Raw genomic sequence first — 23,232 nt, forward strand, 5'->3', positions numbered from 1 at the left:
GGACTGGGAGGTGTGGCCTTGTTGGAGGAAGTAGTCACTGGGCCTCTGCAACCCAAATGAGAGGATTACAGGTGTATGTCACCAGGCCTGGCTCACAATAGAAGATTTTAAGTGACACTTTGGAACACATACTGAATGACACATTTAATCACATAGGTTGCCATTTTATTGAGATCATCAAAATCTCAATAAAACAAAACACTGTAAAATAGAGAATAAGACAACTTCCTTAAGAAGTCCCAAAAATCAGCTCAGAGCACAAATTTATACAAATTTCTTCTGAGACTAGCACAGAAGCATATCACATTATATGATTTATAGATAACTGCTGGTCTGTCCAAGTCTAGAATCTTGATAATAATCTCTTCTTAAATAAACAGGAAATCCTTTCTGTCCAGCAAGCATCCTATCATAGATCCACTTCTAAAAGCAGACAGCAAAAATAAATAAATAAATTAATTAATTAATTAAATAAAAGCAGAGTTTTTATTGGAGGAGAGAGGTAAGGATGGCCTGGAATCTCACAGTTCAGCTGCATGCTGTGTGAGCTCCTTAATTCTGTCCATGCAGTGTTCAATGGCACTAATGAGTAAAGGGATCCAGCTGTCTTCTGGCTGGGGGGTCACATGACTTGCTCTGGGAATGAAACAGAAAAGAAAGTTACCAAGTTAACGCAGTGCAAAGAGAAGAAGCGCCAGTAAGAAGGCGTTCCTCTTCACAGACTGGCTCCTCCACACCCACAGCTCCCCTCCCCCACTCTTAAAATGAGGTTAGTTCTTGAGAGTAGCTGGGGAGATGATTTTACTCCCAAGCCGCGTAGGGAGAAGTCTTCATACTTACTTTGTGATGTCAAGCGACTTTATCAAAACAGACACCAATTTTGCAGACTAGAAAACAAATAGAGACGTCACTCACCCTGAGCCCTGGCACCAAAGGAAGGAGAGCTTGAATTACCAATTGATGATGATCAGAGAATCGTTTAAAAGAGACTTAAAGGAGGCGGGAGAAGAGGCTTGGAGCTATGCAACCATAAAGACCTGAATTTGAACTCCTAGTGTTCATGTTTAATAAAAAAAAAAAAGCCTTGAAGATAAAACATACAACAAAAAAATGCTGACCGGGCTGGTGAGATGACTCAGTGGGCAGGCATGCTCACTGTCACATTTGCCAACTTGAACGTGACTCCTGACACCCACATGATGGAAGGAAGGACTCCCACAAGTTGTCTTCTGGTCTCCACACATACAACTCTGTGTGTGTGTGTGTGTGTGTGTGTGTGTGCGCGCACGCGCGCGCAATTTAAAAGGCTGACTACAATTATGGTTCTTTTCTATTTAACAAGTTCTTAGGCACACTGCTAGTGTGACAGTTTTGGGTTTTTAGTATTTTTAAATTTTTTTTTTCAGACAGGGTTTCTCCTTTTGTAGACCAGGCTGGCCTAGAACTTACAGATCCACCTGCCTCTGCTTCCCGAGTGCTGGGATTAAAAGCGTGCGCCACCATACTGGGATTGAGAATAGTGAATTTTAAGGCAGCCTGGACTACACATAGGAAGAATGTTTGAAATTTAAAAAAAAAAAAAGGAGACTCTAATAGTTTGTCATGGCTTAGGGTATGAGGCAGAAATAGTAGAAGTTCCTATTTAGAACTTTAAGACCCAAGGTGGTAAAACTGGAGACACAAGAGCTGGACTGACGCTCAGCAGCAGAGTCCTTGCTTAGCATGTGTCATATATGATTTGAATCCTAAGCACCACATCTACAACAAAAAGATAGTGTGGGGATGATGTGTGGCAACAATATAAAATAACACACACATATAGGTATAAATTACTTCATATGATACTGTGTTTGGGATGATTAATAGAACATCTTGCTAAAAATTATATTTCTTTTTAAAGGTTAATACCAAAAAAAGTTAATGTTCCAAAGAATCTGTCCTCCTGAAGAGTTCTGCACATTAATTAATCTTCTACCAAGTAATTTATCAAATATTAGAACCAATACATCTTGTAAGATTTAAGCTACTTGGCAGGTTCACTTCTCTCCCAGTAACATTAGTGGTATAAACTGGACTTCATAAAAATAAGAGAACATAACTTTAGAGGCAGTAACACTTAAGGAATATAAATCATAAATACATATGTATGTGATATAGAATACGTATTGTGGTATTGAGTCAGTAAATTCAGATCTCTATAAAGAATCTGACTTGGGATGGGACAATGCCTTAGTGGCTAAGAGTGCTTGCAAGCAAAAGGACACGAGTCCAAATCCAAGCACCCATTAAAAAAACTGCGTATGCCGTGTGTATACCTGTTACTCCAGAGCTGTGGGAACAGAGACAAGGAGATCACTGAGCTTGCTGCTGGCCAGACTAGCTCCAGGTCACTGAGTGACCAGTCCCAAGGTAACCAGACGGAGTGACAGAGCCTACTCAACATCTTCTGGCCTTTGCACATGAGCACATGCACCTGTACCTGCACACAGACATGTGCAGACATGCCCCCTCCCAATAAATACTAAAAAAAAGAATTTTACTTTTTTATTTTGTTTTGGTTTTTCTGAGACAGGGTTTCTCTGTGTAGCCTTGGCTGTCCTGGACTCCCTTTGTAGACCAGGCTGGCCTTGAACTCAGGGCAATCTCCTGCCTCTGCCTCTCAAGTGCTGGCATTAAAGGCATGTACTACCACGCCCGGCTGAATTTTACTTTGGAAAGTACTGTTTTCTAAGATTTTCAGATTTTTTTTTCAAATAATTACCCAAGTGGTTCTAAAAGAATTAAAGTATCAAAGCATGTGGCTATTATAACTCAAATCCAGCTAGCATTTTTTTTTTTCGAGACAGGGTCTCTCTATGTAGCCTTGGCTGTCCTGGACTGGTTTTGTAGACCAGGCTGGCCACCACACCTGGCTTCCAGCTAGTATTTATCAAGCACAAATATACATAAGAAGCCATGCAAGGTGGTGTACACCTGTAATCCCAGCACTCAGGGAGGCAGAGGTGGCAGATCACTGTGAGTTCAAGTCCAGCCTGGTCTACAAAGGAAGTACAGGATAGCCAGGGCTACACAGAGAAATCCTGTCTCAAAACAAAACAAAATTAAAAATGCTGAAAACACAAAAATGTTACACCAGCAGTGTTCCTAAGAGCTTGTAAAATAGAAAAGAATCCATAATTGTACTACTGTGAAAACTATTACACCTGCACACAAGTTTGGCAAAGAATAAATGTTCCATAGCTTATAGGGAATACTAGAGACTAATGAACTTCTACCAGTCTGAAGCTGGTACTTACACTGATCCGCACGGTGAGGTAACACACAGGTGGGTATATGCTCAGAACCAAGTCATCCACACTAAGGGCAGAAGACAAATATAACCATTACCAAAAAAGAGGCACAGAGCTCAATGTGGCTGTTTCCAGCACACACCAACTCAGCCACTGCAGGTATGCGATGCGGAAGCAGCTCAGCCAATGTTTATGGAAACAAAGAATCCTATTTAGGAAGATGAGGTAAAAATGCTCGTGGTTCACAGGATGGGGAATTGTTAGTTCAGTCAAAGACATGAGGATTCAAAACCATCAGTTTAGTAAGTGATGCTGGCAGGTTCATCAATGGAAACCAAACACATTAGGTAAAAGGTACTTTCAAAAGAGGCCACGACTTTAACTATGTGACCAAACGTATTACCACTACACAGTGTGCCTTCCCAACAAGATATAGGGGGTAGCACAAAACACTAGATCATACTTTTGACCCTAAAGGTGTAGGAGAAAATAGTCTTATAAATCCAAATTATTGTGTATTTACAATATGTAATTCTGAAATGCCAATGTCAAAGTCAGATGAGAAGGGACAGACTATTCCAGAATGCAAGAAACTACACAGATGCCAAGAAAATGCAGTAAGAGACCTTAATGGAACCCAGTATTTAAGACATTTTGAAACAAATAGAGAAATCTTAGTATTAGATATTATTATTACATCACATGTTAAATCTCTTGAATGTGACTCTAAGAATGTCTGTTCTTAGGCATTTGCAATAAAATATTTAGGGATGAGAAGTCATCTATGCCTTAAATCATTTAGGGAAAACAAATCATACCTATTTATCACTAAGTAAAGATAAAGGAAAAGTGGTGAGTAGAATCCAAATAAAGGATGCACGGCTATTTACTTAAAGTGTTTTTTCAATTTCCTTTAAGCTTGAAATTTTCCAAAATGTAAAAAGCTGAAGGAGGGGCTGGAGAGATGGCTCAAATGTTAAGAGCATCGACTGCTCTTCCAGAGGTCCTGAGTTCAATTCCCAGCAACCACAGCCATCAATATTGGGATCTGATGCCCTCTTCTGGCCTGCAGGTGTACATGCAGATAGAACACTCTGTGTGTGTGTGTGTGTGTGTGTGTGTGTGTGTGTTTGTGTGTGCGCGCGCGCGCGCGCGCGCGTGTGTGTATACACACACGCACACACACACTCATAAATAGGTGGATGGATGGACAGACAGACAGATTGCTGAAGGAAACCCTGCAGCAGCAGCATAAGCTCAGATCACAGTGCTCCTGTTTCCTCAAGTGCAACACACACTTGCCTGGGGCTGATCTCATCAGAAATATCCACAATGTCATCCAGCTGGGCTACTTGCTCCTTCTTCCCATTCTCAGCCACCAGGACCCGGATTTTCTTGAGGGAAGCTCGGGCTGCTCTCACCAGTGCAAGGCAGGGGGTTATGAGCTCTTGATCCTCCTCTGACCAGTACGAGTCCTGATTGCTTGGAAGCCCTACGGCACCGTCCTCATCGCTGTGGCTGTTGGAGTTGTCCTCAGACTCATTCAAGAGGCCACTGTAAGGGTCACATTCCTCTACGGCCTAAGACAAACCATATTCACAAGTGCAAACATTTCACCACCATCATCAGGCACCTGCTTTGCTACCGGCCACAAAACTGAATCATTTTATAAACAACATTCTCCTTCTACTTGCCCAGCCAAAGGCGGCGGGAGATGGAGAACAGGCCGGGAGCGAGAGTGGGAGAACTCGTGTCTCATGACCAGCCAGGACGCTGCTTCCCAGTGACAGGAAAGACAGACAGGTAAGTGCCCTCACCTGCTCCATTTCCTCGTGTGCGTCTTTCACAAAATCCACACTCTTTGTCAGCATCAAAAGGGCTGCAGCTTTGTTATCTAGGAGTGAAAAGTCAGAAGCAGTAGAGTTAAGAGGAGAAACCTAAGCTTTCTCTAAGCCTACAAAGGGCAGCCAACACTGCTTTAAAGTGACAGTCTCCTTATACATCCTCTGCCTGGGCAGAGGCTTAAACAGGCTTTTTAACTTCACCACCAGAAGAAATAAAACTGTCTCGTGGTGTCTGTGATCACAGTCTTCTTGATAACCAATTTTAGTCTGCCTGGCTCGGCTTTATAACTCTTTCAGCACGCTCTCCTGGGACAGTAATGGGAGAACAAATTGTATCTGTTCAGCCAGAGACAGAGCCACAGCAGGAGGAGGAGTCTGACTGAAGGAGTTGAGCTCAGTGGTGAAGCCCTTGGCTGGCACGCCCTGGACTCAATCCCCAGCACTGCCAAATCCAAACCAAACCAAACTCCAATATGAGGAGCAGCACAAAGTATTAAATCAATTAATATTGATGAAAAGAAATGATATATTATTTCACTGAAGTCTTTATAGAAATATTAAAATATATACATAAGGTGGAGCTGGAAGCTAGACCTGCGAAGCCCCACTGCTCTGGCCAGCAGGTAACAGTTTACTTCCACCCACCTTTTGGGATCTCAGGTACCTGTTGGCACGCGATCGAGACACTATTGCAGGAAATAAGGTCACCGTTCTCAATGCTGGAGAAAGGAATTAACAAGGACGTATCAATAACCTAGGCTCCTGTGCCCTAACGAGCTCCTTCTCATTTCTACTTTGTCCACTACGATGGACTTCACTGTTAGGGCAATTTTCCCTCCGAGCCAAGGACACCCGTGCACTGTCAGCCCACCCTGCGACACTGCTACCTCTGCAGTGGAGCGCTGAGAAGCACTTCCAGGAGCTGCGCCATGCCGTCCACAATGTCCAGAGTAGCACTCCGTACCAGCTTCCTCAGGGTGATGCCTATGACCAAAGCCCAATAGTAAGCAGCCCGGTCCTTTCCAATGTCACCACCTGCTTTCTGGAGTCATGGTGTTCTAGAACTATGAGGTAACGGATACCCACACGGTGCACATCACACACATACACCAGTGCAAGACTCAAGTCCTACTGAAATTCTCATGTCATTGCCCCTCTGGCCGTTCCTTAGAGCTGTTCTCCACAGTTTTGGAACAAAGCCTTTCCACGTGTATTCATTCATTAAGGACACTGGCCCTTTGGTAACTGTGGACAAAACTGTGCAAGTTTAAAGCATTTGTAAGTAACCCTGATGAACTAAGCCGTTTTCTTCCATTTTCTTGGCATAACGTCAATGAAGGTGTAAATCTACAGGCCAGGTTGGTGGGCACTTAACTTGAGATGGGGTTATGATGTAATGCCAGGTGGAAGAGGGTTGGGACAGCCTGGGGATGGAGCTGAGACTCAGCAAGCATATACAGCAGTTCGAAGGGATGGGAAGGAAAAGTGAATTGGGAGCTGAGAAGACAGCATATTTGGTAAAGTGCCAGTTATACAACCACGGCGGCCTAGGTTCAAGTCTCAGGACCTACATGAGAAAGGCAGGCACAATGGAGCCTCCCTGTGATACCAGTGCCGTGGAATCAGATAGGAGGCTCCCTGGACCATCAGTGAACTCCAATGAGACTCTCAAAAGCATAAGGTGCTGGCCGTTGCATGTATTCATATACAAATGCATAAACAAACAAACAACTAAAACACATGCATGAATTAAACACATGCACCTATGTGTGCACGTACAGACACAAATAATGTTTTTTATAAAGGGTCAGTTGAGGCGCTGGAGAGATGGTTCCGCACTTAAGAGTGCTGCCTGCTCTTCCAGAGGACCCACATTCAATTTCCATAACCCACAGATGGCAGATCACACTGTCTATAACTTTAGTTACAGAGGATCCAATGTCCTCTTCTGACCTCAGCAAGGACCAGACATGTGATATACAGACACACATGCAGGCAAAACACCCACACCCATATAATAAAATAAAATGTTTAATAGCCAGTTGAGATGGCTCAGCAGGTAAAGCACTTGTTGCACAGGCCTGATGATCAGAGTTGAATCCCAGGAACCCAAAATGGAAGGAGAGAACCATTTGCCACATGTGTACCTGCACATGCACATATGCGCACACACTTTTTAAAGAATTAGGTAAAGCAGTTACGATGGGAAATTACAGGTACACAACATCAGTACCTTCGCAAAATGGAGTGCTACAGGGGTCACTCACATATAAAATTATCTTTGACTATTTTATGGGGAAAAGTCACATGCTCAAAACTGAATAGGCATGTATTGTGAGGACTGGGCATTATGGGAGGGATGTGGATTGTGACTTCTGTCACATAGCCCCAGGCCCATGGAACCATGGTAGAAGCCACATAGCCCCCGGTGGGGCCAGCACCAGCTAGTCCCAGTTGGACTCCCATAACAGGGCGCTCCTAGACAGAGCAGGAAAGATCTGAGTCGATCAGTGGCTAATGCGACTATATATGACTATATTTGGCCTAATGTCTCTGGACTGTAACTCGGCTGACCAGCCCATCTGCCCCAACCTATCAGCTTACGCACCCTGTGATTTATCCTTAGCCCACCCAATCAAATTAAAAGACAGCACACCCTCTTGGAAGTCCCCTAGCTCCCTATAAAAAAGCCTGCATGCCTTTGGCCTTTCTGTGTGGATGGCTGACCCTGCGTGCTGGCTGTTTCTGCAGAATAAACGCCCTTTGGTTTTGCATACTATCTGAGTCTGGGGTTTTCCCATAGCTATTTACAGACCCTTATAGTATAGTGTATTTACATATAAATATATAACGATATTAGGTTAAAGATAAACATATAATAATGTTCACATGTTTACAAATAATGTTTACATGTTAATATGTAATATATCAGGGTACAGTTTATTACTTTAGCAACACTGTGTACACACAGTGACTTACCCTGTTCCTTAGGAAGTGAGTAATATACTGCAATAATTTCCTTTATGGCGATATGGACTTGCTCACAGGTCCTCTGGGTTTCCTGTGAGGTGACAAGAGTGAACATTCAGTATCAATGCTATCAAACCACTCACCGAGGAAGATATAAAACGTGATATAAAGCATGATCAAATGCTTCCTGCAAACCTATAGAGAGTCAGGCCTTATAATGTACTCATCCCGTACTAGGCAAAACAATTTTTTTAAAAAAGCATTATAAAAGGAAGGACAGCGCTTGCTGTCTGGGAACTCGTTCTGTAGACCAGGCTGGTCTCAAACTCAAGAAAGCCGCCTGTCTCTGCTTCTCAAGTGATGGAATTAAAGGTGCACCACCACCACCTGACAATTTAATACTAAAGGGTTTTATATAACAGGTGTTGCTTAGATACTGCTTAGACTTTTAAGTTCACCTCCACCACTTGTTAATCTTGACCCAAGCCTCTAAACCTGCTTGCTCACCTGTCAGATGAGGAGTGTGTATATGAAACAGCTATAAATCAACAAGGGCTTTAAAAATTAGGAGGAACTTGCCTGGCTGAGTTTCGGACTGAATTTAGAATACCTTGCTACCCTGTGCAGTAAGCTATTTGGTCTTCACAATTCCGTGAGGTAAGAACTACACTCTTCTTTTGATAAATGGGGGAAATAAATGTGCCTTGAGTGTAAAAGGTGAGAAGAAAACTAGAGGATTCTTAAGGAGCAGCACAAAAATCCCAGGAAGTAAAGCTCACCTGCGGAGATGGCAGTGGAAGTCGAGAAAAGAGCGTGGTTAGAACCGTGGCTTCACCTGACACTTTCACTGCTGCCTCATCTGGGGGTGGCAGAGGCGAGTGCCAAAGTTAGTGTTAAAAGGTTAAAGCTGCAATTGCTCCACGGACCTTTTTTTTTTTTTTTTTTTAAGATAACGCGTCCTTCTCCACCCATATTATAAACACGTCCAAAACAACTCCAGAATTTATTTCATATTTCAGCCTCAAGTGCCGAGAATGGGTAGCGGAAAGGACGAGGAGCGAGAGGATTGTCATCTCCTCAGGGAACAGCAGAGGGAAAAGAGGTTGGGATGCAGGGAGAGATGGGGGAAGAGGCTGCAAAGGCACTCACTGAGTCTTCTCCAAAACATCTCGCGATTAAATTCCTCGGCTGTCTCCTGGGCTTCGCCGACTTGAGGGTGCAGCGTGGGAGGGCGGACCACCCCGAAAAGCAAAAGACAGGTGAGCAGAGCCCTGACCTGGCGCCGGACCTCCCTATCCTGAGCCCAGGGTCACAGATTCCCACAACTCACCCCGTACTCGAGGGAGAAGAGACCGCAGCTCCGTGGCTAAGTGCCGGAGCTGCTCCAGAGGCGGCGCAGGGAAGGGGGCTGAGGCTGTCGAGCTAGCCATTACAGCCTCCCGCAGGGAACTAGCCAAGACGCTTATAATAGTCGGCCTTGCCGCAGTACTTCCGGTGCTGAAAACAGCCTCTCGTTTCCGGCAACACACATCGTGCCCCTCCCCTTCCTCCCCGCCTGCGACCCCGCCTTCCCGGGCAGCCTGGCCACCAGTCCAAGCTTCCGCCCGCCTAGAGACCCGCCTACCCCTGTCCGGCCCACTTAGAGACCAGGCCACGCCTTCTCCGCGTCCTAGAAACCGTCCACGCCCCACCCCCCACCCCCTCCCCGGGCCTAGAGACCCGGCCTAGTCTCCCTCACCTGGCTTTGCCTTCTGCCTTCCCAGTGGTCTAGAGATGTGGTCTAGAAATGTGTTCAGGTGCCTGTCCCTCGTCACCTGACGTTAGACCACTCCTGCCCCGCCTCCCAAACACCCAGCCAGGTGTCTTCTGACTTACTCCACCTGGCTGCCTTTTTTTTTTTTTTAATGTGTCTGAGTTTTTGTTTGTTTGGGGTTTTTTTTGTTTTGTTTTGTTTTTTGCCTGCAAGTATGTCTGTGGCAGTGTCTGCAGGTGGCAGAGAGGGTAGAAGACCCCTGGGGCCTGGAGTTATACTGTAAGGGTGATGAGATTCAAACCTGTGACCTTAGGAACTGCTGACTCTCCAGCTCCATGGTGAGTCTTCCTCCAAGCCCCAAACACCAGGCCCATTTTCTGGTTCTCATATGTTTAGCCACACTGCAGATCCGTTTGTGATGTTTCTGTTAATATTTGTCTTTTATTATTTTTTTAGCTGTAAGTCAGTGCACTCACAAATGCAGGTGCCCACAGAGGCTCTGGCCTGCAGCCAGAGTTACAGGCAGGTGTGAGCACCTGGCAGGGTTGCTGGGAATTGAACTGGGGTCCTCTGGAGGTGAAGTGCATGCTCTTAACCACTGAGACAGCCCTCCAACCTGATGCTGTGATATTTATCATTCATTCATTTATTGGATTAGTTGAAAACAGCCTCGACTAAGGAAGCAAGAAAGCCCTTAATCCATGGGAAACAGGCTGGGAAATCAAGTCTCAAGAGTGGTAAAGGTCCAGGCCAAGTCTCCACAGATCCCCTAGGCATAAAATGGCACCCTGAATTCCAGGCTTGGGCTGGATGCTTTTCACAGGATGACTAACAAACACAGTAGTGCTGAGGTACTCCAGTGACACAGGGACCCCACCCTGGGAGTCTCCTTGATTAGGGCTCTTTGCCTCCTGAGGAGGAAAGAATCAACCGTTAGACTTTTCTGCAGTCCACACTGCAGGAATCAGTAGTAAACACTTGCAACATCCAGCCGTCGGAGGAGTGACGGCTTCCTGAAGCTCACCCCTTGATTGTGGCTTCCCATCTGCCGCTGGGGCAGAGATCTGGGCTACAAATGTGGAGACTGGGGCCTCAGCCAGGCTGCCAGCTGTAAGCCATGGACTTCAGGCGCTCAGATGACTTTTTAACTGCACCATGAATGTTCCAAGCTCAGTGGAGTTCAGTGTCCACACACACCGAATGAGTAGAGGTGCCACCAGTGTCAACCAGGTCCGCAATGGGGAGAAGACAAAGGCTAGGGTCCCGTAGGTGACGTGAAGAAAGTAGCAAGAATAGATCTGCCATATGTAGAGTAGAAGCAGGAGGAGGTAAATGGGCACAATCGTCAAGTATTTTCCTTGGTGGAGATGAGACCTGAAGTTGTGACCAAAGCTCCGCTGCAGCAAGCTCCAACATAGGTAGGCCTTCAAGGGGATGTTAAAGAATGCCAGCTAGGAGAAAAGGAGACGGAGCCATTAACTTACCACCAAGGCCTGGGAGGGGTCGGCCTCAGCATTAGCAGATTCTGTTACTATGTCTAGATGTCTGACTGTTGTTTCTTGCGGTGGCGGATGGGGACAGAACTCAGGGATTTGCATTCACTAGTCAAGCACTCTACTCCTGAGCTATGTCCCAGCTCTTAGATATCTGGTTTCTTTTTTTTTCAAGACAGACTTTCTGTCTTGCTGTCCTGCAATCAGCTCTGTAGACCAGGCTGGTCTTGAACTCAGAGATCTGCCTGCCTCTGCCCCCTGAGTGCTGGGATTAAAGGTGTACGCCATGACACCTGGCACATGTCTGATTTTTAATACATTTATCAAACCTGTTTGTAAGAGAACAGCTGACATATAGTTAACTGTGTATTTGCCTGTCCTTTCGTTTATCTTAAATGGAGGCATCTTTTATGTTGAAGCCCCTAGTATAATACAGATATACTGTAATACAGGTATATACTGCAGATACCAGTGTTTATGTTGGAAATGAACTGAGCGATCTGCACAGGCACATGACAGGGTATATACTCAGTGCTGGCAGAGTGAAAAGAGGACTTAGGTGTCAGTACTGAGGTAGCATTCTGGGTACTAAAATATAAATTAGATCTAGGTTATAATCCAGGTGTAGTTGCTGTGTGGCTCATTCATAAATGTTTATACAGCACCCATTACATAGCAGGCACTGTGCTATGCCCTAGGTCAGAGGCACACTGGTGAACAAGTAAAACAAAAAACAAAAACAAAATAAAGGTAGGGAGGCGAGGCGGGTGGCAGGCTACAGAGGTGAATAATTAAGAACATTTGCTGCTTTTACAGAGAGCCCAAGTTTGAGTCCCACATGAACACTTCAAAGCAGGGAATCTGAAGCCCTCTTCTTGCCTCCCTGAGTTCTGTAGTCACAGGATGCACAGATATGCATATGAGAAAAATACTCATGCACATAAGATAAAAAAAATTAAAGAGATCCATTAAAGACATATCTGTCTATACATACATATATATACATAATAAATAAATGTATATTTACAAGAAGATTAATTATAGATTGTGATAAGCTCAATGAAGGAACTAATTGTATCATGAAAGGGTAACTAGGAGCCGGGCGTGGTGGCGCACACCTTTAATCCCAGCACTTGGGAGGCAGAGGCAGGCAGATCTCTGTGAGTTTGAGGCCACCTGGTTGACAAAGTGAGTCCAGAACAGCCAAGACTACACAGAGAAACCCTCGCTCTCTCTTTAAAAAAAGGGCGGGTGGGGAGAAGTAAGTAGGAGACTCTCTGAAACATGAAGGGCAGCAAGGCATCAGTTGAGGGAAATTCTTTCTGAGAAGTAGAAGAAACAAAAGTCCAGCACTGAGAGCTGTCTTAGGGTCTTAGGCTCTTTAAGGCAACACTTGCTGACCACAAAACCAGGTGGGAATTGAAAACAGAGCCACAGGATAAGGATGGAAATTAAGTTGTGTGTTTATTTTAAAGGAATGAAGTATAAACTACGTTATTCGTGTTTCCCAAGAACACTGGACAGTGTTTCCAGACACAGTGCACCTTCTGGACATGCTCCCTGCCAAGGCGGCCAGGAAGCCCTGCTCTGCTATTTGTACAACGATATTTCCCTCAGAGAACTCACTTTCCTTATGTGCCTATTGTTTCTTTTCATCCCTCTGACAGTTTTTCCTCACTATAATCAGTTTTAAAAAATTTAGCAACGTAAAATTTATTCTGCCGTAAGTCTCTTATTTCATTTTCATCAATAAAAAAGTGTGAAAAAAACTGGTCATAGTGGGGCAGAGGCAGGAGGGTCACTGTGAGTTCGAGGCCAGCCTGGTCTACAAGGCGGGTCCAGGACAGCCAAAGCTAATATGAAGGAACACTATCTCAAAAAACAAAACAAAACCCAAACAACAACAAAAAACAGGTCATAGTAGCACACACCTTTAAGAGGTGGGCAGATCTCTGTGGCATGACAATACCTGGAGATCTTTATTATATAATTAGTCCAACAAGGCCAGGGTGTTCTTCTGGGGACCTCTTACCTGCATAATTCCACTTATAAATGTTAGACCACCTTGCAGGAAATGCCCATCAACAAATATCCCAAACGAAAAACAGCAGCCCAATTTTCCATCAATTATTTCACCAACAAACCACGGTCCTGAGAGAGCAATGGACAGAAAAACAAAAGACTTAAAACTCTGAGTCGTGTCCACACATATAAACACACATAGAAAATAAGAAATAAAAATGAAATGTAAAGTATGAGTCTGCATATTTTATGAGACATCTTTACAGGAATAAGCAGGAGATATAAAAGTCAGAACCACTAAGCATTTTATTTGTGGCATTTCTTCTTTGATAATCAGTGTTTCCTACCTGACATTATAACCAGTTATTTTCTCCACTTTTCTGGATTATGAAATCATTTCAGTTTATGATATACTTGAAATATGTACGTGGCTTGTAAATTCTGAAAACACCATCATGTTCAAGATGTTTAACACTCTGTTGTAGTAACCTTAATATAATGCACTAATATTTTCTTTTTAAATTTCTTTTGATATTTTATTTACTTGTATGCATATTAGTGTTTTGCCTGCATGTACATCTTTGTACCACATGCATGTTGTACCCTTAGAGGTCAGAAGATGACATCAGATGCCCTGGACTTGAGTTACAGCTTGTTGTGAGCCAGGTGGGTGCTGGGAATTGAACCCTGGTCCTCTGGGTGAGTATCCAGAGCTCTTAACTGTTGGGCCAGCTTTCCAGCCTCACTGTAACATTTTCAAGAAGCAAAGAGATATTATTACTCTTGAAAAACTGAGATTTACTCTTTAAAGGAATACAACTTTAAGTATGCTGTAAAGATTGTTACCATGTAAAGATCATGTAAGCGTATATGCTAGTGTGCGGGGATGCACATGAGTGCCTGTGGAAGCCAGACAGATGCGCAGGGTCTTTGTGGAGCTGGAGTTATGGGTAGCTGTGCTGGAAACTCAGGTCCTCAGCAAGGGCAGGGCCTGCTCTTAACTGCTGAGCCTTTTCTCCAGTCCACCGTCAACCATTTTTAATGGAAAAAATTAAAAATACACTCAGACATACTCCTCTTTCTTATTACTACTAATGAACTTTTCTCATCAAGGCAGTGATTGTGTTGTCAGATTTGACACCCACTTTATTTCCTTTGCGTTTTCGTCGTGCTGACTAGCCTCTCGTCTCTACCTCTCCCTGTGCTTTCTTACGCGCTGGGCTTCTGTCGAGAACGGTAAGGAACAGGCTGTAAAAGCCATAGGCAACATTCTTAGACACATCACGCAAACTCACTCTCAATTCTTCAAACAGAGCACCTTGTGGACTGACTATTGACCGACTGATGGCAGCCTGGGAACCAAATCATTTGCTTTAGTCCCTGGTGTAAGACAATTATTGAAAACAGAGCCAACATATTTTTCTAACAAGAACCTACTTCCAAAGAGGGCATGACGCGTAGCTTGTTACAAAAGCATATATTTCTAAATGTGTTCTACAGAGGAAGTTACTAATAAAGTCCAGACGTAGACGAGAAGCGTAAAGACAAGGCTAAGAGTAGGTAAGAGGCTAATCACCCTAGGCACCGTTAGCCCGTGAAAAACATGAGCAAAAAGCCTGAAAAATGTATCTGCAGTGCTTGCTGTTTTTACATTTTTAAACATTTTTATTATATTGCGTATATATGTGGTGTGTGTGTGTGTGTGTGTGTGTGTGTGTGTGTGTGTGTGGTCTGTATATGTGTGCATGCATGACACATGTGTATGATATGTGTCATAGTTCAGACGTGGAGCTAGGAGGACAACTTGCAGCAGTCAGTTCTCTCTTTCCACTATGAGTGTAGCTTTATGTTTCCCCCCTTTATTTGCTACTGTGTTTGTGGGTTCTTCATGGGTACGTCTCCTAACTGTCATCTCCACCTCAGCTCAGCTTCTCCTGGCTCAACTGTGACTAACATTCTCCTCGCTCTGCTAGCTCAATTCACTTTCAACTGTCCATCAACTGTCTCCTCTGACCCTACCCTTCTGTCTCCTGCAGCCTACTCTTCCTACCCCCCAATCCAACTACTCTCTCCTCCTCCTGCTCTCTCAGCTCTCGGCCTCTGCTAGCTTTTTATATTCTCTCCTGTGCCCAGAAGTCCAAGAGTTAACTGAAACTGACAGGCATAGGGACATTTAAAGGGCCAGGCACACAAAATAAATCATACTATATATGGGTTCTGGGAATCAAGTTCAAGTAGCAAGTGTCTTTATCCACTGAGAAATCTTGCCAGCAAAATTGATTATTTGTTGTTTGTTTGTTCACTTGAGAAAAAAAAATCTCAATGCATAGCTCTGGCTGTCTTAGAACTCACTATGTAGACCGGGCCAACCTCAAAATCACAGAAAGCCACCTGCCTCTGCTGCCCAGGTGCTGAGATTATAAGTATTTGCTACCACATTTGACTTTCTACTTCTCTAAGTGGTTAAATGAAACATTAGGTATAATAATCAGTAAAATAGACTATGTCAAACATGACTGAACTCATTCCTCATCTCAATACCTCTATTTTTAGATGAATTTTGTTGCTGCTCTCTTTTATTGAGACATAGTCTCACTGTGTTAACCTGGCTGACCTCAAGCTTACTGTGCAAAGCAGGCCAGCTCAAACCCACAGAAAGCCACCTGCCTCATGGCCTTCCTCACCGTTCTTAAAATCTCTTCTCTCTGGATGTAGTGATACAGATCTTTAAGTCTAGCACTGAGGAAACAGAGGCAGGCAGATCCCTGAATTCAAAGATAGCCTGGTCTAAATACTAAACTCCAAGCTACCCAAGGCTATATAGTGATACCCCATCTCAAAAAGAAAAGAACCACACATTGATGAATATTCACCAAACTGCACACTCATCATGCTCAGTGCCTGGCATATGAACAGGAGACAAGATGCCCATGGGTATCCTGACAAGGAAGCAATAGACACAAGATAATATAAATCCTGATGCATGTAATAAAAAAAGAAAACTTTAAACACGGTTGGAGAAGGAGCTGTGAAAAGTATCATTGACAGACAACTTTGACATTCTACTATATTTCCATATAAATCCTGGTTCTTTTTAATGCCCTACTTTAACTTGATGTTGATTACATGTCCTCTACACGTATTAAGAAATAACTTTATTTTCTAAAACCAGCTCCCAGGAAATGATTTATACAGGACTCATATGCTTTTTGTTTTACTTGGAGTATAAATTATTTTGTTGTTAAAATTATCAGGATAAGCCAGGTGGGGTGGCCCATGCCTGTGATCCCAGCACTTGGGGAAGCAAAGGCAGGTGGATCACTGTGAGTTCAAGACCAGCCTGGTCTACAAAGTGAGTCCAGGACAGCCAAGGCTACACAGAGAAACCCTGTCTCAAAAAAAAAAAAATAAGTAAATAAATAAAAAAGAAATAAAAAGAAAAAAGAAACCCTTAATATGTTCTTTAGCAGAATTTTCCACAATCTCAGAGTATGAACTTTACTTACCAAGCACTGTATATAAGGTCAGCAACAAGATAGAATAGTAGAAAATGTTTATTTTGCTCAAAATATGAAGAGAAAATGATGTCATATTTGCAAATCCCAGAGGTCCTAAACAAAAGAAAAAATTTAAAAATCTGGTAAACACATGCAAAGCTAATTTCTCTAAACCTTCTCAAGAAGATTTCCTTGTATTTTGGTACACTGAATCTTTTGCTACATGCATAGACACTACTCTAAAATTCAGAATCTTGGGGAGCCAAAACACACAAAATCACAAATGGTAGAAAGCTCGAAAAGGAATTTGTTGTAAGATATTTTATAGACAGAAACATAGTTGGGAATACATAAATACATATATTATGATACATTGAATTTTCATGTAGATTAGGAACTTAAATGACAGACACACACATGCCAGAGAGCTATACTACACTATTTTATCCTCAGGTAGATTTGAAAGATTGTGCCATGTTCAAAGGATGACCAATATAATCATCACTTTTTTCTTCATTTTCATTCAGTAGCTAAGTATACAGACTTCTAAAAGCTATAATAAATATAAATATTTTCCATCTTTATCTTACACAAGTATCTACCCACAAAGTCCTTCCCATATATGATATGGTTCTTACTTCACAGCAGCCCTCATCATAAAGCTCTCCCAGACCTAGGGAAGTTCATGGGAGGACACAGAGGGAAGAAGGTAACCGTCTATATGGCACAGAGAGGAGCCCCAGAGGCATAGGGAGACCTTGAACTTTTAGCTATAGAATTTCAAGAAAATGATTTTGTTGTTGCTTGGGCCAACTAGTATTTTGTTATTTCGACCCTAACAAACTAATATGTAGCTTTACTTTAAAATATGGTCATAATTTTGCTCAAAATTTTTGAAACTAGATCCTTTTTGTATCTTAAAAGGAACATATTTCTTTTAAAAAATAATTTATTTAGAGCTGGGCGTGGTGGCGCACACCTGTAATCCCAGCACTCAGGATGCAGAGGCAGGTGAATCGCTGTGAGTTCAAGAAACCCCATCTCCAAAAACAAAACAAAACTAATAATAATAATAATAATAATAATAATAATAAACTATTTAATTTTATTTCATGTGTGTTTGTGTGAGGGTGTCACATCCCCTGGAACTGGAGTTACAATCAGTTGTGTGCTGCCATGTGGGTGCTGGGGATTCAACCTGGGTCCTCTGGAAGAGCAGACAGTTCTCTTAACCACTGAACCATCTCTCCAGCCTGGAATATATTTCTTTTAAGCCAGATAACTGAGAAGGTGAAACTATGTCTTGTAACTATTAAGGTAATCATCCAGGAAGAAAATACTGATATGTAATTTTAATGTTATTTTAAAATTAGTAACGCAACATTAACCCTCTCTCAATACCAACACAAAGGCAATGAGTTCTTGTTTCTCCTTTTGGACGTGCACTATAAAACAGTGCTTTATAAACCTGACTGCTTTTCAGAGTCACCTTAAGAATAGATTTCCATGCTGCTGCTCATATATTTGAATCCAGTTAGGTTAAGTTGACCTAGGAATCTATATGTATTTTCAATGTCCTTAGGTGATTCTTTTTTTTTTTTTTTAACATTATTTCCCCTTTTCTTTTGATTTTTAAAGATTCTTACCATAGTTCAGGCTGGCCTGAAACTCACTATGAACCCAGGCTATCCTTGTGCTCATGACAATCCTCCTGCCTCAGCCTCTTGAGTAGTTAAGGTTATGAGCATGAGCCACATCACACCCTGCTGGGGACAGACTCTCAAGCCATCAGGAATGCAAGCTGGACAGAAAGGACTGCTGCTCTCCACCCATGTACTAGCCTCAGCCTAAGCAGAGCAGGAAACAGCAGGTAAGGTTAGGCAGTCAATGATGGAACTAGTCAAACTGGAGAGAAAGGTTAGCTAATTGCAGCTACATGTTTCATCTCTGTAAGCCATTAGCCAATATTAGGGCTTTTTTTTTTTTTCATGACAGGGTTTCTCTGTGTAGCCCTGGCTGTCCTGGAACTTCCTTTGTTAGCCAGGCTGGTGTGACACTCACAGGCCTGCCCCTGCCTCCCAAGTGCTGGGATTAAAGACGTGTGCCACCACAGCCCAGCAATATTAGAGCTTTTATATGAGCATGTTTATAAATAGGTGTTTCACTAGGAACAGCATGAGTGGAAACACAAATTACTCTTGCATTTACACGCACTCATGGGAAGCTTCTAAGGGTCATTAAAAGCACAGCCCCCAGTACTGTTGCCCGGCTCTATCGACAGGATATTATCTAGGAAGAAGTAAGCAGCGTTCCTAGCGAGGTGGCACACCAAATCTTCTTCCTGCGCTGACGTGGAGCTTCACTACACTGCTCAGGTTGGCTCTAACTAGCTGCCCTCTCTTGTGCTGGCACTATATGCACATGCCACACAGCCTGATGGCATGCCGGAGCTCCATGACTTCCTTAATGAGGGTGAGGTGCAAGACTTTATCACTTATTATGGGGTGTCTGCTATGTTCAAGGCATCAAGGTAGTAGTATTTGCATATATGTCATTTAGGGTGAGCGGTGAAAAAGGACAGACTGCAGATAGTTATCCTTAGAAAATCGGAGATGAGACACAATTGTGACACTAGACTGACTTTCTTCAGTCATAGGCTCTCAACAGTGAGGAAATGATTGAGAGGAGGTTAGAACACAGGACTCTCCCTGCTAAGTGCCCTCCTTTGAAAATTCACCTTTCCCTAATAAGGGCTGTGTATGAATAATGATCAATTAATTCTTATTATTCATCGCTACATTACAAAGACACCTCAGTAGCTTGACAAATATAATCATGGAAACTTTACAGGAAAAGATACCTCTTGGGAGTGGTAGCAAGCACTATAGGCAAAAATCACTGTAAAACTATCCTATAACCTGTTCTGTGAATGTAATTCAAGATTATACCAGTGTTACTTAAATGTTAATCCTAAAATTTTTGATACAGAATGTTACTGTGTAGTCCCAACTGGCCTGGAATCCCCTATGTAGACCAGCTGGCCTTGAACTCACAGAGATCCACCTGCCTCTGTTTCTTGAGTTCTGGGATTAAAAGCATGTACACTATGCCTGGACAAATTTTTCCAAGTTTCTATTAGTGCCTTATATTTAATTATCTGAATTAAATGTTTTCTATTCAAAAGTATTTCAAACATAAAACCATATTAAGTAGCTACTTATAAAAAACAGCTACTAATATTATAAGTTGGCCGTTTTAAGTAATATTGATTTTTTTTTATTAAATCACATTTTATTGCTATACAGTGGTGGTGGTGGAAGTGAAAATAATTATTTTTCAAGATTAAAAACACTACAAAAAGCTGGGCGTGGTGGCGCATGCCTTTAATCCCAGCACTCAGGAGGCAGAGGCAGGCAGATTGCAGTGAGTTCAAGGCCAGCCTGGTCTACAAAGCAAGTCCAGGACAGCCAAGGCTATCACAGGAAGACTCTGTCTCGAAAAACAAAAACAAAACAAACAAATAAATAAATAAAAGCACTACCAAAAAAAAAAAAAAAAGGAACATTCATTTGAAGACTGCACCGCACAGAGTCCTCTGTGTACTTGCTAATGACAAGGGTGTCATACGATACTGTCAAGTCTTTCAGGAATAAAAGCAATCATGATACTAACCTTTAAGCTCTGGGTATGCGAGGTATCTGAATGCGATCAGAACGGTGAGCTGCGTCAGGGCAATCAACACAAACAGGACCCGCGCCTGCAGAGAAGGGGTTAATGGGAAGAGATGTGCTGGCGCAATAAACTGGCTTCGTTGCCAAAAATGGAAGTGGCACAATAAGAAAGACATATTTTAGTCTTCATCCTCTGTTCCTGCCAATAACTACCAAGACTTTTGTAATTTTATAAGCAATAACAGAAAATAGTAGAGTATTCCTTGTTAAAATACTTGGTTGTAGCTCCCAGTTTCTGAAACAACTCTGGGGTGATGAGTGGAAGGAACTGTCACCTGATTAATAACGAGCTATAGAAAGCCACTAAGGATACGGGAGCTGGTTGCTGGAGGGGCCGGCCACGGACTCAGGGTTGGCCTTGCACCCTTACGCCATCCCCTTTTGCTCTCCAGAGAAGAGGGTGCTGAATTCATCATTAATGGCCAGTAATTTAATCACACCTACATAGTGAACCTCACACAGAACTCCTAACTGAAGGGCTTCAGAGACTACGCTAGTGGATAGCAGGAGTGCCAGGACGGTGGCGTGTGCCTCGGAGGACACGGGCAGGCGTCACATCCAAGCTCCTCCCTGGCCTCTCATCCAGCTGGCCGATGCTGAGTTGTATCCTTAAACAGTAAACACTAACCCAGCGTGACAACTATTTTTCTGAGTTCTGTGAGTCATTACAGCAAATCACTACGGCCAAGGAAGGATGCCTTAGCAATCTCCAGCTTCCGGCATTCTAGCTCAGACGACCATCTGAAGCACGGTGCCATTCTGGCCCTGACTGCTGTGAGGAGGGAGGGAGGGAGGGGCCGGCTCTGTAGGATTGGGTCCTTAGCCAGGGCCATCTGTGCTACCTCTTGGCAACCAGCATGAGAACTGAGTTAAATTCTAGAATACCTAGTCAGTGTCCACTGAGGACCAGAGAATTATTTAGCCTAGAAAGCCCCATACATTTGGTATGAGAAGGATGTGAAGAAAAAGAAACAAGAGATTTTGTTTTTAACAGCAACACCACCAAAAATACTCAGTAATTAAAAAAAAAAAAAGGTCAAATATCTGATTCACTGATAATATGATGAACTGCTTAGCATTGCTTTTTCTGAATTTATGGAGACCAATATTAGAGTTTCATTATATTTGAAGGGTAATCTGTTCTATCTGAAGTTGGATTTGAGGCAGGGATAGATTCTATACCACAGGCTAAAAAAGCAGAGAATATATTTTCAGATTTCAAAAAAGGCTTCATTGATTTAGAATGATTACTAAGAAAAGACATGTAACCTAGGCATTTGTTTCTCCAAGTGTGGCCCACTTCAGACCATCGCCGGAGCCCATCTGGAGTGCAGGACCTTAGACCCACACAATCATATCTGCAGTCGGGATTCCCTGGTGGCTCATACAAATGCCCAAACTACCAAAGCTTTATCCAGGTAGCTACTAAAAATCTCCCAAAGAGCACTCTGGCTAAGTCTTTGGCTAAAACAAATATCTGCTTTTATCATCTTAAAAATCTCTCAAATGAAATTTAAAATTAGCCATGCATTTAATCCCAGTACTCTCAGAGACAGGCGGATGCCTGAGTTCAAGGCCAGCCTGATCTACAAAGAGAGTTCCAGGACAGCCAGGACTACACAGAGAAATCCTGTCTTGAAAAAACCAAAAATAGCTGGGCAGTAGTGGTGCACACCTTTAGTCCCAGCACTTGAGAGACAGAGGCAGGTGGATCTCTGTGAGTTCAAGGCCAGCCTGGTCTACAGAGTGAGTACCAGGGCAGCCAAGGCTACACAGAGAAACTCAGTCTCAAAAAGCCAAAAGAAAAAAATGAAAAGAAAACCTAAAAATAAATAATAAATAAAATAAATGAAAAAAAAACTAAAAAATTTTTAAATGACCAAAAATTGTAATGATGAAATACAAATATCCATTATTTATTTTTCCAAAAAACACAATCATGCATGTAATAAAATTAAAATAATGATAATTTAAATATTGTGTATGTGAGCATATACCCTAAAGCTATTTGGAGGAAGTAAAATTAAGGTTTCAGTTGTCTTCCACATTTTACTATATATAATTTTATTTGTATTTTGTATTAATATTCATGATAAGGAAGATCTCATGGAACCAGAGTATAAATTGCTGCAGCCTCTCTCCAGACCATAGAATAGTATATGTTAAAATAAAACAAAACAAAAACCATCCATATCAAAAAAAAAAAAAAAGAAACCTCTTCGACCACTGACGCATTTAAGAGTCACTGGTTGAAGGCCTACTATGTGGTAGGCCTACTGTGGGAGTATGGTCTGCTGCTTTGTTTTGTTAATCCCGTCCCCTGAGATTCTTACTGCAGATTATTGCCATTTAACCGTCCTCCCTGATTGACTAATAAAGACAGCAGATACCTGGGCAGGGCCAGAGGAAGGTAGGCATGGCAAAGGTTGCTAGGTTTTTGGGACAGAGAGGATCTTGGGAAAGAGAAGCTGATGGGACCAGAGGAGGAAGAAGGAAGAGAATCGCCATAGGATAGAAAAAAGCCACGTGGGTCCAGGGGAGGATCCCGGGAGGTCCACATGAAAGGAACGGCCTAGATGAAGAACCTTAGCAGGTGTTTGGAGATCATGGATGGGAAGCAGCCCAGATGGGA

At 42.8% G+C, this 23,232-nt stretch overlaps 2 protein-coding genes across 7 annotated transcripts in view; both read right to left on the reverse strand.

Moving 5' to 3' along the window:
• Positions 1–129: 129 nt before the first annotated feature.
• Positions 130–10,146, reverse strand: CCNDBP1 (cyclin D1 binding protein 1). Of its 3 annotated transcripts, XM_084776314.1 has the most exons (12): positions 9,435–10,146; positions 9,254–9,313; positions 8,884–8,963; positions 8,114–8,195; positions 6,022–6,118; positions 5,780–5,853; positions 5,108–5,184; positions 4,593–4,870; positions 3,297–3,357; positions 841–887; positions 526–636; positions 130–423 (listed from the first exon to the last, which is right to left on the reverse strand). In XM_084776314.1, the coding sequence occupies exons 1-12, from the start codon at positions 9,532–9,534 to the stop codon at positions 369–371; spliced, it is 1,122 nt and encodes a 373-aa protein (XP_084632440.1). In that variant the 5' UTR covers positions 9,535–10,146; the 3' UTR covers positions 130–368. The 3 variants fall into 3 exon arrangements, 2 of the variants coding, with proteins under 2 accessions (XP_084632440.1, XP_084632441.1); XM_084776315.1 differs by having other exon boundaries at positions 130–636; XR_014778117.1 differs by lacking the exon at positions 130–423 and having other exon boundaries at positions 618–636; positions 841–923.
• A 132-nt stretch (positions 10,147–10,278) lies between these two features.
• TMEM62 (transmembrane protein 62) overlaps positions 10,279–23,232 on the reverse strand; it is a 42,511-nt gene continuing 29,557 nt past the window's right edge. For all 4 annotated transcript variants that reach the window (XM_084776312.1, XM_084776311.1, XM_084776310.1 and 1 more), the window contains 4 exons: positions 20,542–20,626; positions 16,879–16,983; positions 13,383–13,501; positions 10,279–11,308 (listed from right to left, as the gene is read on the reverse strand). In XM_084776312.1, the coding sequence (XP_084632438.1) occupies positions 10,982–11,308; positions 13,383–13,501; positions 16,879–16,983; positions 20,542–20,626 (636 nt within the window). In that variant the 3' untranslated portion in view covers positions 10,279–10,981. The remainder of the gene's footprint in view (positions 11,309–13,382; positions 13,502–16,878; positions 16,984–20,541; positions 20,627–23,232) is intronic.

The sequence above is a fragment of the Acomys minous genome (genome assembly GCF_964271855.1).
Source record: "Acomys minous genome assembly, chromosome: 3".
NCBI lineage: Eukaryota > Metazoa > Chordata > Mammalia > Rodentia > Muridae > Acomys > Acomys minous.

What these genes read in the sequence shown, in the direction of transcription:
- CCNDBP1 (XM_084776314.1), bottom strand. Translation starts at nt 9,534, where the DNA reads ATGGCTAGCTCGACAGCCTCAGCCCCCTTCCCTGCGCCGCCTCTGGAG. An exon ending in AAGTCGCTTGACATCACAAA is followed by an intron (nt 637 to 840) that starts GTAAGTATGAAG and finishes TTTCATTCCCAG; the next exon opens with AGCAAGTCATGTGACCCCCC. An exon ending in ACACAGCATGCAGCTGAACT is followed by an intron (nt 424 to 525) that starts GTGAGATTCCAG and finishes GTCTGCTTTTAG; the next exon opens with AAGTGGATCTATGATAGGAT.